This window comes from Silene latifolia, chromosome 11 (genome assembly GCF_048544455.1).
Source record: "Silene latifolia isolate original U9 population chromosome 11, ASM4854445v1, whole genome shotgun sequence".
NCBI classification, from domain to species: domain Eukaryota; kingdom Viridiplantae; phylum Streptophyta; class Magnoliopsida; order Caryophyllales; family Caryophyllaceae; genus Silene; species Silene latifolia.
Window position 1 is genome coordinate 164,262,575 of NC_133536.1, and position 17,299 is coordinate 164,279,873.

General features: G+C 37.6%; 1 protein-coding gene across 1 annotated transcript; it reads left to right on the top strand.

Moving 5' to 3' along the window:
* Window positions 1-13,246: 13,246 nt before the first annotated feature.
* Window positions 13,247-13,705, top strand: LOC141614283 (uncharacterized). Its single transcript, XM_074433042.1, has one exon. The coding sequence runs from the start codon at window positions 13,247-13,249 to the stop codon at window positions 13,703-13,705; it is 459 nt and encodes a 152-aa protein (XP_074289143.1).
* The last annotated feature ends 3,594 nt before the right edge of the window (window positions 13,706-17,299 follow it).

Consider the following 17,299-nt stretch of genomic DNA (forward strand, 5'->3'; position numbering starts at 1 on the left):
GTGATCTTTCTTGGTGGCGGCATTTAGTCGTATGTAGTCTATGCACATCCGCCAACCTAATTACTACTCGAGTAGGAATTAATTCATTCTTCTCATTCTTAACTACGATTGTCCCTCCTTTCTTCGGGACTACCCGTCTGGGCTTACCCATCTAGAATTACCTACGGAATAAATAATACCTGCATCCAGCAGCTTCATTACCTCGGCCATCACAACATCCTCGCATCTTCCGGTTCACCGGGACCACCACTGTCTGCAAGGTTTGTGATCCTCCTCCACTCTATCCTGTGCATACAAATATCGGGACTAATCCATGATATCGTCCGAATAGCCCATTGCTTTCCTTTTTTCTTAAGTACGGCTAACAAAGAGGTTAGGCGATCATCACTAAGCTTGGCACTAACGATGACTGGATATTGCTCTGTATCGTCTAGAAAAGCATATTTAAGATGAGATGGGAGGGGCTTACGTTCCGGTACCTTTACCTCAATGGAGCAAAGAGTGCTGATCATTTGTTCCACCTGCTCCCCGTCATGCTCATCTAAATCATCAACAAGCAAATCCAACGCAGCGTCATCGTCCTCCTCGGCTATCTCGCACACTCATCAAAAAGCATGAGAGCTTCCAGTGGGTCCTTCATAAAAGAACCCGACCGGAAGTCATAAATAGACTCATCAATGATATCGACCGAATAGCAAGTGTCCTGTATCATTGGGTGGGCTAAAGTACTGGGCAAACTAAATGTGATAGCGTCATCCCCTATCGCAAGAGTCAGACGCCCTTGTCTGACATCAATAACGGCCCCAGCTGTACAAAGGAATGGTCTTCCTAAGATAATTTGGGTCCGGGTGTCCTCAGCTATATCCAAAACAATGAAATCTACTAGGATGTAAAGCTTGCCTATTTTCACAGGCACATCCTCCAGGACACCTAAGGGTCTCCTAACAGATCTATCGGCCATCTGTAGGGTAATGTTAGTCACCTTGAAATGACTCATCTTCAATTTCTTGCAGACAGGAAGGGGCATGACACTAACACTGGCACCTAAATCGCAAAGGGCCTTATCAATAACCATATTGCCTATGACACAAGTAATAGAAAAGCTGCCCGGGTCTTTCATTTTTGGAGGGGCCTTATTTAACAGTAGATTACTAGACTCTTCCATAAATGAAATTGTCTCAAATTCACTCAAATTCCTCTTACGCGTCACGATATCCTTCATAAACTTAGCGTAAGTGGGTACCGAGTAACGAGTTCGGAAAAAGGGACGATTACACGGAGGTTCTTCACGATGTCCACGAACTTACCGTCTTCATTGCTCGATCTTTGCGTCCTTCAGACGACTTGGGAAGGGTACTCTGATAGCGATGAGCGGTCCTGCAACCTTTTCTTTACCCTTAACAATTCGTGACGTCTCCACAGCAGGGGAAGATGACACGGTGGCGGTATTAGATACTGAATTAGGATTTCCGCCACTTAACGCACTGGATCGAGTACTTTGATCGCTCGATCGACCATGTTCTTCACTCGATCGAGTGATTTCTTCAGCTGAGTTCCTCGATCGAGTAGTAGCGTCACTCGATCGACCGTCTTGGAATTCTGCACCTCTCGATCGAGCACCATTTTCACTCGATCGAGTCACTGGACGATTAGAACCGCTCGATCGAAAAGAAGAGTCACTCGATCGAGTGGTTACAGCACACGCAGCAAGTATTTCCTGCAGGAACTCGTCTAGATCATCATCTGAGTCATCATCAACTGTCAACACCTCATTTTCTTCATGAATAAGGTCATTTTGAAAATTCATCGCACTGGCTGGATCGCAAATTGGAAGAAACTTGGCTTGATCCGTCGCGTGTGTCAACTGCGCGACTTGCTCTTTCAATTCCGATATAACCGTATCAGATTTCTGTGACATACTCATCATAATGGATTTCAACTCGGCAATTTCTTCTCTTGCAGAGGGAGAGACCGGTTGTGGTACTGGCGTAGAAGGGGTAGAAACGCTATTTATCTCTTCATATAGCTGAGAAAAAGGAACCCCTTGCTTGTACTTCTTGTAAGCAAGGGCGCGCTCTATAGTTGCTACACATTCATAAAGGTCATGTCCTTCCTCGCCACATCTACCACACGGCTCTGTATGCTCTGTAATCGTAGGCATCTTGCAAATAGACTTCCGAGGCAAAAGTTAACTGCGGTGATCAAACTTTGCAAAAAAATGAGATCGGTCTCAAGGAATAAATTCCTCGAGACGAGAGACAAACTTAATTAAAGCAACAAATATGCGCCACCTCCCCGAAACGGCGCCAAAATTTGACACGTCATCGCGTACTGTCAAAAATAACCAACTGGTTCTAACTAATATAGCTAGGGAAGTCGGGTCGAATCCACAGAGAGGTAGGAATTTGTCGGCTGAATTTAAGTTCGTCTAAGTAACCAATTTGGGGGGTTATAAAATGTGATTTCTAAACTAAGAGGAAAAGGAAAAGTGAAATAAAGGGAAGGAGTTTAACGATATAAAGGAGAATAGCTAAGACAAACGGTTCACCATAATCATCTGGTCGAGTAATCTAGGTCCCAGGTCAATGCGGTGCGTCTAAGGGGTAGCGAACGTCACCTTTCGGTCCTTAATTCACCCTAAAGTGTAAACAGTTTAACTTTCGCCCTCGCCGCAATACTCTATTGTTCGCTACTAGTCTCCCCTTTCCAACCTTTCGGTCCAGGTCAAGGTCCACTAAGAATAAGGGTCTAATTGCGTCGACTCAATTAGGCAATTACAATTATTTGTAGCACTTAAACAACAAAGACGTGACGGCATTAACCTAGTAGATCGATTACTCTCCCTTCAAATTATGGATCCCCTATAGTCTTAGCATAGGGAAATTAGCTACTCATAATCGTCAGATTAACAATTACGATAATCAAATAATTAAAACTAAGCATGATGATAATACTATGGGGGAACGATTGAACAATTATAAAGCAAAGAGAAAGAGAATTTAGAAGCAGTAAATACGATTAAGAAATAAAACTAGATTGATAATACCGAATCCGAGTAGCAAAGTAGAGAATGGAAATCCAAAAACAAAGGATGTGGCAAGTAGCAGCGATCGAAATGTACGTAGTGAGGAGATGGGAGTAACGTAATGTTCCCCTCGGTCTTATACTTTGAAAAATCACTTTAAACCTAATCTATGGACTAATTACAAAAGCCCATAAAAGATTAGGCGGAAATAAACTAAAAACACACGAAAACCCCTCGATCGAGTAGAAAGATTACTCGATCGAACGCAAATCACTCGATCGAGCTAGAACAACCTCTCGATCGAGCAATCGCTGCGTAACTTCCTCGATCGACTCCTTTAAACTGGTCGATCGACCAATCTTGAGTGTATAGAGCATTCGATCGAGCAGTAGACCACTCGATCGAGCTATATAGGCATGTTAGGACCTGAATTGCTTTCCAAACTCAGCTCATACGTCTTCCAATTGTTAGGTTTCCAAGCTCCAGCTCCTTCTTTCCATGAATGCGTGCAATTGGGACAGTTAAGGCTCGATTTAGCTCCTCTTTGGTCAATTCCTGCAAATTACAATAAACGGACCAAAGTAGAATATTCGGGGGCATTTGTAGCCAGATGCTACATAAAAAGCATAGAAATACGTGCTGAAATAGGCTAAAAAGACTATACATTAGGCACGTATCATGATCCCAAAGCCATGCTAGTATAGTCTTGTGATAGTAATTAGAAACACTATTGAATTGCATGTTTATAGTCATAGCAATCGTGATTTAGATGTACGGAGTAGATCGAGATGCGAAGGGATTCTATGGGATAGATGTTTACGTAAGTACAATGTGAGATTTAAGTTGGGATGAGTTAGTATCGATAGTATGGTTGTAAGAGTTTGAAACATAGAAAATGAACGGCTTAGTGCTGAAACGCGTTTTGTTTGATTATACTCTTTAATTGACCTTACTGCCATTTCTTTTCTGTTTATTACCCATGGATGAAAATTTTATGAGAGATAGCCCCGTGAGTTAGTGTTCATTTGACGTTGGTTTCATGCTTATAGAATATACGGATTAGGAGTAATAAATATTTTGGTGGGCTGTGGTCAGGAAGTTTCTGCACAGTGATGTTTTGTCCAACGATTTTGTAAAAATCCTCATTTAAATTGTATTAATAATTTTTACATAAATCCAACTCCATCGATCAAAAGAGTCGCATATGTTTTCAAATTAATAAGCCACAAAAATTCTTAATGTTTCAATATTAAATAATAAATTTTGCAAACTGACCCAAGTTTTGAACCAATAGCTGTCACATGTTTGTTTGGACCAACTAAGTTGTAAAATTCTTTAAAAATGGAATTCTTATGCTTTAGACCTAATTATTTTTCCCCTGTGTTTTTAATTCTCCGTGTTTTATAAAAGTAATATGAATCAAGTTTTAATCGAGCAATTATTTATTCGTGATCTTTGAGAGTTACAACGTGAATCATGACTTGTAAAATGTGTATTCTAGGTTGAGTTTCATACAATTGTTTGGTTAATTCATGAGCTTTAATAATGTGAATTTATAATGTTTTATATGACGACAGTAGCACGCATGTTCAGTAATTATGTATCTTAACAAGTGACAAAAATTTAAAACTTAGTTGATAACATGGTTGGCATGATAGTATGAGTAAAATTGGATAGCTTAATTTGATTTTAATCGAGGGTGAAATATTTTATATGAGTCCAGTTGTTTGTATATTTTATATACGTTTGGCATGTTGGAATATCTTTGGTGTGTTCATCATATTTGCATAGTGGTCGGATATATATATAAATATAAAACCATATTGTCATATTCGTGTAAGTTGATAACGTTAAAAGTTAATTTGATTTTCTAATATACTCGCATGAATATTTACAATAATTTTGTTTAAAAGTTTACACATGGGTGGTAGTAATGATTGTGTCTAAATGATCACACGTGTAGGGTGTCATCTGAGTTCTAATGTCTTCCATATGAGTTGTGTGCCCATAGTTATAATTATTATCTTCATCGCATTAAATGATTTCAATTGAACCTAAACCTATGACACGATAATAAACAGTGTGTTATTTCTTATTGGATATGTTCGTCATTAGATCGTCATAAAATGCTAAAGAGATTCTTGCAATTGTATGAGCATGATATAAAGGAAACTGTTTGATATAACACGACATTTAACATATCTATATTCTCGAGTCATTACTATTAATTATATTCTAATAAATATTGTTATGATAACTATGTTGATAATTATAATGGGATAACCCTTTTATGATTCACATGGTATGCATTGGTTCCAATGATAGTCGTTCATTAGTAAAGATAGGACTGAAATGAATAAGATGAACCTGTAAATTACGATATATGAGTCGACACCTAAGCTTGTTTTGTTTAAAGGAATTGAATTAAGTTTATCTGATTTTGAGTTTCGTAGTAAGCTGTAAATGGATTCTATGACGGCCCTGTTATAAGATTATGTCGAGAAAGTATTCACCGTTCAGTATGAAAGTAAAAGTTTTGGAAATGAAGTCAAATTTTGTCGTGTGAGTATAAATTCGGAATGAGATTTCCAGCCAGTGTCTGGTTGTATGTGTCCATGATAATTGCTAGTCTGGAGGAATGAAACTAGAACGGAGTCATAAGTAGTGGGATAATTTAGACATATTGTTTGTTCATATAGCGAATTGGTGGGTGTGGTTGATTACGAATGTCCAAACGGGAAATGTAACGAGGTGATTTAAGTAAGTTGTGTGTCAACATGGTACGTTAATATTAGCATGACAGGTAACTAATATTTGTAAAATTGGTGTAGTTAAATACATTAATCTCGTATGTCATTGTGTTGGGTGCAGTTTAAATATATTCAATACCAAGAACGAAATTTTATGCATGATAGTCTTGTATGTTAACTTTCCAATATCGTGGTTTACTCGCTTGTTTGACTCGACCAATATGTTTGTAGAATTTGTCAATCAAGGTGCATTCGTCATTCGTGAATAATTCCCAAACCCTTTGTTATAAGAATTAAAAATATTTCCGGGACGATAAGTACTGCAAAACTGGTTGTCTTCATTTTATCGGTGATTCTGTGTCTTGACCTAAATCTGTAAAATTAAGAAAAGGAAAGTCAGATTGGACCTATTAGGTTATAAATTTTCATAAATCGATTTATCAAAGTGTTGACCCTAATTCTTTCTTATGTTGATTGATCCCCTATGTTTCTAAGGTATGAGATTACAATGATTGGTGAAATGAATAATTATTAATGATTTTACTGGTAACGGTAGTTTCCTTGAGAGAGCTTGTATATTGATTGTCTTTGGTAGGGATTAGTTAAATTGAGCGTGAGTTGTGAATCTTTTATCCCCTTTCAGTTGTTAGCAGTAGTTTGAGAACTTTGGTTATAATAATGAAGGTTACGAGGACGTAACCATGTTTTTAGTTGGGTAGGATTGTAAAATCTTAACGATTAATTTGCACTTGTTTGTAGATCGTAGTTTTGATCAAGTAGATGTTTAGTTGTGGGGTACCTATGCAAATGAGTTCTATATGTTTTGTTCCTACTTCGGTTAGTTGGTTGATGTGAAAAAGGAGAATGTGATTAAACTACTGGTAATGAGTTATGAGTTAGCCTATGAGCTGAGTTATGTTTACGGGAGTTATGTTTTCGGTCCAGTGCGACCATGGTTATTGAGTTACTTGAGTTTGAGATCGGAATTTAGATGGAAGATGACGGTGTTCTCAGATGATTATTTAATTTTTAGACATTTCGTGTTGTAATTAATTGGGTTAAGTGAAGATGAGTTAAACTTCGGGACGAAGTTTATTTTTAGGAGGGCAGAATGTAACATTCCGTGTTTGATATGTTTAATTGATGTGTCAAAAGTATGTGTTAACCGTGTTAGAAATGCGTGACGGCCGTATGTACGATATACATTACCCTTCTGAGGTTTGAGTACGGGAGCGAACTTCGGGACGAAGTTCATTTTAAGGGGGGAAGACTGTAATACCCCGTATTTTTTTTTATATAATAAATTAAATGGATATTATTATATATTAAGTATTATACAATTTATATTACTAATTATGTCGGGTTAATTGTTAGTCGAGAATTATGTTAAGTTATCGAGCTAAGTTAATTAAGACGGGTTTTATAAGAAATACGAATTGTGAGCTGACCCATTTAAGTTGGCCCAATATATGTTCAGCCCATTAAACCCTAAAGCCCATTTAACCCTTAACCCTAAACCCTAACCCTAATAGTGCCCTAACCCTAACCCTAACAGTCCCCTAACCCGCCTCCCTCCTCTCTTACTTCCTCAACCCGCCTCCCTCCTTCATCAACACCAATCATCACGAATCCGCATACAGAGAGAGAGAGAGAGTGGCCGTGGGTGGTTGACGGCACAACAAGGATGAGCTAGGAGTGATTGGCGACGACCATAGACGACCGTGGTGGCTGTTATGGCGGCAGGAAAAGGTAAGAGCAACCCTTCTCTGTTTTCATTGTTTATGTCGGGGTTTTGGGTGGTTGTTTCGTGTCTGATAGGGGTGTTTATGGTGGTTGTGGATGGGGTATATGGGTAGTGGTGTAAGTGACGAATGTAGTGGTGGTGGTTAGGGTTGTTTTAGGCGGTAGGGGTGGCTGTGAAAGGCGGCATTGACAGGGGTAGACAAACGGGTTTATACACGGTTTCAGGGGAGTTTGAGACGGGTAGGTTTTGGGTGGCACCACCGTGGACTAGGGGGAGGTTGAAACGGTGGTGCTGTGGTGTCTGTGTTCGTGGGTTGACGGCGAGCAGCACGGTGGTAGTTGGGCAGGGATATGGTGTTGGTTGCGGTGGAGGAAAGGAGAGAAACAGAGGTGTTTGGTAAGGCACGGCTTGGAACCAGGCCAAAAGACGGCCATGGTTTGACTCGCCGGCGGGAGTCGACCCCAGTGGGGGTGGTTGTTGGTGGCTGGGTTGAAGTGGGGACCACGGCTGGTGGTTGTCGTGGTGGTTCAGGCGGCGGTTTAAGGGTGTGGGCGAGAGTGAAGTATGGGTAGTGTGAGGACGGGTTGTGTTCGTTTTTGGAAACGGATTTTCATAGTTTAATTAATATAATTCGTTAATTGATCGTATACTTAATTAATTAATTTAATTCCCGAGTTAATTAAAATGATTAAAGACGGGTTTTGAGTCGGGTTGTTGAATTGTTCAAATGTTTGATTCGGGTTTTCTTAATCGTATAATTCGTTAATCCTTTAATTACCATTTTGGGTTTAAGTTCCGAGTTGTTTAAAATAAAATAATAATTAATCATAATTAATTATCTTGAGTCGGGTTTGTTAAAATAGAAAATTACTATATCGGGAAAGTTTCCATTTTTAGGAAGTCCTATCATTAATAACCCTCTATGTTGGGAACGGGAGTAGTTAAGTAATTGTTATCATTATTTATCTTTCAGAGAACGATTTGGTGATGGAATATTATTGGACATCTGTCCATTGGACTGCTTAACTGCTTAATTGGAATTGCTGGCACTTTGAGGTAGGGAAATACACTTACACTATTATCGTTGTTGAATTGTGTTGACTGGATTCCTGGTTGTTGAATTACGTTATCATTTATATTCGGAAAGGTGATTGACTGATTTGATCGTATTGAGTATGATACCACGACATCGGGTAACTGGCATGATTTTTGTGATTCATCAGTTCATTTATTTATATATATATCATGTTGCATCAATTTCTTTTGAGCATTCATATGCATTGGAGTTGGAGGATGGTGTAGGAGTGACGATGTTGAGATACGATGTGATGTTGTGATAAGGCCCAGGCGGGTTCTGCAGGACTTGCCCTGGTGTCCTCGGCTGTTGAGCTGGCAGATCGGCTTCGGTCGATATATAGTCTACCGGGGATCGGTATGGCTGGGCGTTCCGGGGTATGAGATGTGTGTGATGAGTTGAGATGGAGATGGAGGTGACGGAGTATCATGCATATCATATTTTATTGTTTTATTGTTTTCCCTACTCAACCTCGTGGTTCACCGTGTATTCGTGAACACCTGTGATGAACCGTTTTATGGGGAGCAGACTTGACAAGTTTAAGAGATAGAACGGGAGCTGGATGGGCGTGAGACATTGGATCGATTTACTTAGTAGCTAGATCATCATCTAGAAGACTTTCACTTTTATTTATGTCAGTTCTTGTAATTTGAGTTGAAAAGAGGATTTGTAATAATTAAGTTAAAATATTATATAAATTGCCTTGGAGTTTAATTTTTTATTCACTACCTCGGGAAACCGAGATGGTAACAGTCCGTTTTATTAGGGAATGTCTTGACGAGGACTTCTTTTATAAACCGGGGTGTTACATTACTTGCCTGAATTATATGTTAAAACATCGTTAAAGGAAGACGAACAACACTAACTAATCTTCCTTGAGATCTTCAGCATAGAGTTCGTCACTTGATCGTGATCATTAGCTCTTCATCACAAGCTTATCTTCGAACTTCATTAAAAGGTTCATCACTTCGAAAATGATCACGAGCTCAAATGGATCACAAATCGTCATTGCTAAAATATAATCGAGTTCAATCTATAAAAACAAAACAAACGATTACGAGCAACAAATATATATAATTAAGTACACTTGTCATCATCAAAACATAAACTATATGACTATATGGTTCAACAAATTCCCCCTTTTTTATGATGACAAGTCTCCTAAATTTATGACTATAGGTAATGTTTCCCCTCAACATAATACTATCCAATCATAGTATTTAAAATATAAGGTCGAGACAATTATAATCAAAGCCAAAGCACCTAAGGACCTTAAGGGAAAAAATGTCTTGACAAGGAGTAAGCTTAGGCAAATACTAGATCAAAGTCATTTCTTCCACCTCTTGACATCATCTAAAAGACGGGAAGAAGACATAAAACAACTAGAGTAATATTAGGCGAAGCAAAATATAGAAGTGCATAGCAAATATTATAGCAAAAGAAATAATTCAACACATGCGAGTCGAATAAAAGTTGTTTAATACAAACCAAAATAAAAGCAAAGGGAAGCAAAATAGCATAAGTTAAAGACAAAATGAAGTCGGTGATAGGCAAGGTGAAGAAGGACTAGGGAATGTTATAGTTGATGACATTGGGATTGATATAATCAGGGCGAGTGCAAAATTCTAGGGTGTCAAGGCGATCAAAGCAGGAATGGACATAGCCAACCTGAGCATTGAGGCAAGTATCAAAGTTAATCACCTTCAAGGACAATTGCCTTGGTAGCCTCCAAGGTTGTAGCAACCTCCTCCCGAATGCTCTTCCCAGCCATAGTAAGAGAACCTCCTTGGCTCACTAAATGGTCAATGCGATGCCCTTGTCGAAAGACCTCATCCCTCACAACCACCAAGCTACCCTCCATATTCTCCAAATGAGCATCAACACCCTTCATCCAGCGCACAAGTTCAGGATGACTTGAACCCACATCCATTGAACTATTGCCCAAACCCGAAACCACACTAGATAAAACCGTAGCTTGTGTTTCCAACTTCTCCTGAATCCCGGCCATAAACATGTCCAATTTGGCCTCAATTCTAGACACAAGACTACCCGACACTTTTTCAGACGGAGTACCTTTCACCTGAAATACAAAATCCGGACCCATCGTAGCAATACCCTTTAACTTCAAATATTTTTCACACATCATATCCTCCGCCACAAAACCATGGCTCTCAGGAGACACCACCTTTTTAACTTCCAAGAGAAGGGAAATCCACATTCCGTAAGGCAAATCAATCGTGTTAGAATATTTAGGATTTGTCATGGAAACACTCTTCTGCACAATACGATGTAAAACTAGCAAGGGTAAACTCACCTTCCGCCCTTCCAACCACGAGTGAACCACAATCATCTCGTAAGTCGAGACTTTATCTTGTCCTCCCTTCCTCGGTATAACAATATTCCAAAGAAAATTGAAGAAAAATTTCAATTTTGGCACAACATGACCATTATTAGTCGCAGATTCATCAAAGTACCTTTTAATGACTATTTTGTTATCATTAACAACATTATTCCACTCCTCACTCGGATTAATTTCGGCACCATTATCAGGAACCGAATAAATAGAGCAAAAGTCGTCTATAGATAATGACACATCAAACCCATTGAGGATGGCTTGCAATTGACCATTACGAGCAGAAACAGAAGCAAATAACTGGATTACTTGAATCGGATTGGTCCAGAAAATTGACATATTTTCTACCAATGGACAAGGAAAATTCATCCACGCGTTATTTTATTTTCCAAAAAAAATCTTCTTTAAGAGTCGCCACTAAATTTTAAGGAAAACTTAGAAAACCAATTTTAGAGATTTGAGTTCGTGTTAGGAAGTTCATTAATTAAAACAGTCAATCCCGCTCGTTGCAACAACGACCTCTAATAATGGACTACGATGGCTATTTGGCTATGTATCATATGAAAATTCAATCATTGAACTAACCCTATCATGTGAATTTCATTCTAGTCATTTTAATGCAATTAACTTCGTCGAAGTGATTTACCATGTGAGTTCAGTTAAATTAATTAAAATAAACAAACAAAAGATAGATAAGAGATGTTCTTACTCTTAACATAAGATAAATTAACAAACATTCGTGGTTAGTCAAAATACAACACAAATTGCGAAAATATAAATAAAAAGTTAAAATGAAATAAACATGTTAACTAAAACTAATTAAATATTATCAGATAAGAAAAGCAAATTAAAACACATTTGAACAGTCCCGTGCACTGTTCGGATCTGAAGTTTCGAAAATAGTCAGATCTGATCCGTGCACTGCACAATTTTTTTTGCATAACTAATAAGACAAATATTTTTCTTAATTTATATGCAACATCCTAAAATGATCAATACAATGAAGCGGAGAGATATAAATTTAATTTAATTTTTTCTATAAAAACCATTAATAGTTATACGCTTAAACACATTATGTTTTTAAATTTGGTGGTTTCACAATTATATAATTGCATGTAGTTATATCATCTTTTTCTACTCAAGTAGTTTAACAATAAGTTATTTATTTTTTAAATTTTAAGCTGAATTTTGAATAATGAACATACATCAGTAATATGCTTATTACATAGGTAGGAAAATTTAATTGTAATGTTATGTTAAATGTTAATTTTCCAAGTTGTAACATTTTATAGGTGGGAGAAAGAGTGATAAAATGGTCAATGCTAATGGAATCTCTTACTTATTGTAATGATATGGTTAATTAAATTGTTTATTTGAAAAGAGAGAAATATTCATATCAATAAAACATGACTCCGTGTATGTAATTTATATGATGACATGATTTCAAATTATCACTAAACTATAATTCAATGTTAAGTATCGACAAAGTGTTTTTTACCGTATTCATCCCATGTATTTATCTATACACTATAATTGAAAGGGTAACTAAAACAACTAATTAATGTGACATGGCAAAAATAATTGTGACATGGCAATAATAAATTGTGACGTGACAATAATTTATTCCATGTGGCATTACTAGCAAAATAGCATATATGAAAAAAAAAATCTTAATTCCACATTCATAAAACTTACCCTCATAATTAATGGTAAAAAAAAATGTAAATAATTGAATGAAAAACATTTAAAATTCCACAATTTACTTTTTTTAAGAGTAAATTAACAAATACTCCCTTATATAAACCACTTTTCTAAAAAACTCCCTTATGAAAACTTTTTAATTATTTACTCCCATAACATTTAATCTGATCAAATATTGCACCCAAAATGCCTCTCCAGTGACAGAATCCGTCATTTTTTGAATTTTATGATTTTAAGTCTATTTTTATGACCAAATTTGCCCCTCTCCTCTCTTATATACCTCTTATACTCTTCTCTCTCCTTTATACTCTTCACCTCACCTCATTCATTCACCCCTTTCTTAAAATTTCCCCATTTTCCCCCCCAATTAAGGTATGTTCTTCTTCCTCTTAATTTTATTTCTATAGTCTTAATTTTCGATTTTGTGATATGCGATTTTTGCTTCAAATGAAGAGCTGCGATTTTTGCAATCAAATTAGGGTTCATATGAGTGTTCATATTAGCTGTGATTTTCTAGCTATAGTCTAAATGTTGTGATTTTATGCATTCAAATTAGGGTTCATATTTTCTGCATTTTGTTCAAAAATTTAGGCGCAACATGTCAATGGAAAGCCGCTATGAAAGCAGTCATCATAGTGTTGTTGATGAGCAGCCGGAGAAGTGCTTCTGTGGTGTCCATGCTGCCATTTTGACATCTTCCATACATGACAATCCAAGAAGGAGGTTTGAAAGGTGTAAATTTTCTAACCCATCAGCTGGTATGGGAGGTTGTCGTTGGTTTCGTTGGCACGATCGTGTTCAAACAGAGTGGCAGAAAGATATAATCAACAAGATGAAGATGGAGAAAAGAGTGAATGAGTATGAAGTTGGCTTTTTGTCTCGCGAAATTCAATGGTTGAAGGATGATAGGAAAAAGCTTCAGTTTGAGATTGAAAACTTGAAGAACAAAGCAATCATGTCAAAGTGTGAAAGGGCTACTTATTGCAAAGGGTTTCCATTGGCAATTGTTGCTGCCATTGTCATTGTTTTCGTAACTGTAATAGTATGTAGTAATTAGGTATTAGTTTGGATGAATGTAATGTTAAGAGTAGTCTAATGTTGAAGAATTTGGCGGAATGACAATGCTTTCATTTGGCGTAATAGCAGTTGAACAATTTTCTATTTTACGTACTTGTTTGAAGTTTCCAATTTTACTGGCATGTATAATGTAGTGTTTTCATTGTTAATGTTGTCTCGCAGTCAATATAAACAAATAATCCTTGTTTATATCTACGACCTTAAGCTTGTAATGCTCACCATTGACAATGAAAACACTAATACCGCCCTGTAAAAATCTCGAAAACTGAACAAGCAAACCAGAAATTCAGAGCACATCAATTGCTCCAATATAACAAGAAGAGTAACCACCTGCAACACACATTGTTTCAACAAAACAAACAGCTTGTGAATAGACTGAAATTGACATTCACCACATAAATTGTTCATTGTTCAAAAACATGGTTGAGAGGGCAGTACTAAATAAACTACATTGTTCAAACACAACAACAAAAGCATACTGAAAATTAAAGTTCAACAACAACAAACGTAGATCAGATCATAGAATATTGTTTGAAGCTTGGGATAAAAGTTCAGTGAATGACACTGAAGTGGGTGGTGCTTGGTTGGGTGCATTTGCAGTAGTGGAGGTACTTAGGGAGTTGGCAGTATGGTGTGCTGTTCTCCAGGTTTCCTTTCTTGCAGCCCTAGCCTTCCTCTTCTCCCTTGTATTATTTGGCCACTCACTTCTTGTTGGAGCTTGTGTCCTCCACAATTAGTGTGATAACATTTATAAATCTCTTATAGGTTCACAAGGGTATACTTCGTATTTTATCAGTTGATTAACGATTACTTAATAACTGTTGGCTTGCTAGAAAGTTTAACGTTATTATCATACTGATGGCGGTGATCAACTGGTCCCTAAAAGTCACACCTAAAGGATGTGTTTGAGAGATGTGATTGTATGAAAATATAATCACATTAATGTCTGACTAAAAGGTTAGTCCATGTATTTGACTAAACAATTAGTCATTGTGTTGATGAAACAATTATTTAATTAAATTAAACAGTTAGTCAATGTGTTGATGAGTTGGATTATGTATGTTCCCTTCGAGACTGCAGCAACTCTAGCTCCATTCCCGACTCGCAGGTCCACATCACCCTTTCCGAGAGGTGTGATGTTTTTTAGGCCCTGCAAATGATTACACAGATGAGAACCATAACCAGTATCAAGTACCCAAGTTCCGAAACTTACATGGTTAATCTCAATCATATGAATATAAGATGACATAACAACAGGAGCGATGCGGCCTGCTTTTATGTCCTCGCGGTACAAAGGACAGTTCCTCCTCCAATGTCCAGTCTTGTGACAATGGTGGCACTCAATGTCACTGCCCTTGCTCTTTGCCTTGCCTTGCATGTACCTCTCCTTTGAGTATGCATCATCTACATAGTTTCTGGGGTCCATTCTCATTTCAAGCATGCAACACATTGCATGGGGGCAAAGCAGCCAGTTAAGTCCTAATGCTTACACCCACATAACCTGGTGTTAAGGTTCACAACAAATTGCTCCCCTTTCAGCTCAACCTCAAACTCACCATCATTAGATTGCATAAAAGTTCCAAATCTGGTCTCCTCCTTTGCCCAATCCAAGTATTTTGTCACATATGGCATCAACCTATCATCAACTTTCCTTCCACCCTCTCTTTTTTGACAAATTCTTTGCATTACATACCTCCTCATCCATTCTAAATGTGTGAGTATTGGTTTATCTCCTGCTTCCTTCAAAACTGCATTTAATACTTCACACAAACTGTTCAGGAGGAGGTTTGACTTGTAGTGTACATCAAATGCATGCCTAGACCAATGTTGAGGGGGAATGTCATTCAGGTAGGCATATGCCTCTTTTGATAAGAACTCCATGCCCTTCATTTCTCACTTGAAATCAGCCTGTAATGATTGAATATCAGTTATAAATAGAACTACTAATAAATAAGCAAAGTAGTAAGCATAAATTGAACTAAACTATTAAAAGCATATACTAAAGCAAGCAATGTATGAATCCACAGTCAAATTAAAGAATCACTTATGAACTAACTGCAATATAAACTAAAATAGAAAAGAATAGGAATTTACCCTTGTCATTGCTCTAGCACATGCCCAAAATGTTTCTTTGAATAATTGACCACTCCACCTGAGCTTAAAATTGGCCCAAATGTGTCTAGCACAGAACCTTATGTTGGCCTTTGGAACCACATTAGCTAGGGCATCAACTAAACCTTTCTGCCTGTCTGACATCACAGTTAATCCTTCCCCAAACACCTTCTCAATGTCATGGCTCAAGAGCTCTAAAAACGAGGTCCAAGAATCCCTGTTCTCCACCTCCACCACTGCCCATGCTACTGGGTAGATGTTATTATTCCCATCTAACCCAACTGCCACTAGACACATGCCTGGGTATACTCCCTTAAAATGACAGCCATCAATCCCAAGTATAGGTCTACAACCTGTTTTGAACCCTTCTTTGCAAGCTTTCAAACAAGTGTAAAACCTCTTGATTATAACAGGTGGCTTGTCAATATTATCACAAACCACAAAAGCTGAACTGCCAGGATTATATTTAATCACAGCTTCTGCATAATCCCAAACCCTTGCATATTGATCTTTTCCATTACAATGGATAACTAGCTTGGCTATTGACCTTGCCAACCAACGTGTCATGTAACTGACATGAACTCCAAGATCCTTTAAAACATGGTTCTGAAATATTTTTATCTTCCAATCCAAGTTAGTTCTCCAAAACTCTAAATACTTGTCAGCAAGGAATTCAGAACCAACCTTTCTGTTGTAAGTTGTCATTACACAGTTGTCCTTCAACTTCAACCCTCTAATTTGAAATGTCTCTTGGTCTGTGAGCTTTCTAGCATGCACATAAAACTTACAAGGATTCTCAACCCCACATACACACTTTCCTAGCTTTGACCTTTTCTTGTTCCACGGACAGTTACATCTATTGTAGCATTGGGCAGTCACCCTGTCCCTTCCATTGTGAGAATACCGGAAATCATACCCATTCTTTACACTATGATGGATTAAGGCCTTCCTGAATATCTCAACACTTAGAAATTTCAATTCTTTGCTGAGTTTTATACCCTTTCCAAAGTCAACATCTGGATTGAAACTAGGATAAGGACATGCCTCATAATCAGATCCCTCAAGACTCCTTAGCTCATCTGAGTCACAATCCACATCTGAGGTGACATTAACATCTAATTCATCAACCCCAACTAACACCTTCTCTCTTGCTTTAGAACATTCAACTCCAGCTTCTTTATTTTCCCTCTGGCCCTTAACACCTAATCCAGCTTCCACTCCCTTTAATATTGAGTCACCCTCTTTCTCCTGATTATTAATGAAATAATCAAAAATATTCAAACCAAGGTCAAACTCATTCAAACCAAAATTAGTATCACTCAAACCTGCTTTACTAACCTCAGAATCACTGAACTCAACCTCATCATTGTCATCATCCTCATTTGCTTTGTTTTGAGACACTTTCTTCTTACCTTTTTTCAAATTCAATTTTTTTCCCCTTTAACAGTTCTTTTTTTAGGAG

Bases quoted from the DNA above. Each gene is read 5' to 3' on its own strand.
- LOC141614283 (XM_074433042.1), top strand. From the start codon at position 13,247: ATGTCAATGGAAAGCCGCTATGAAAGCAGTCATCATAGTGTTGTTGAT.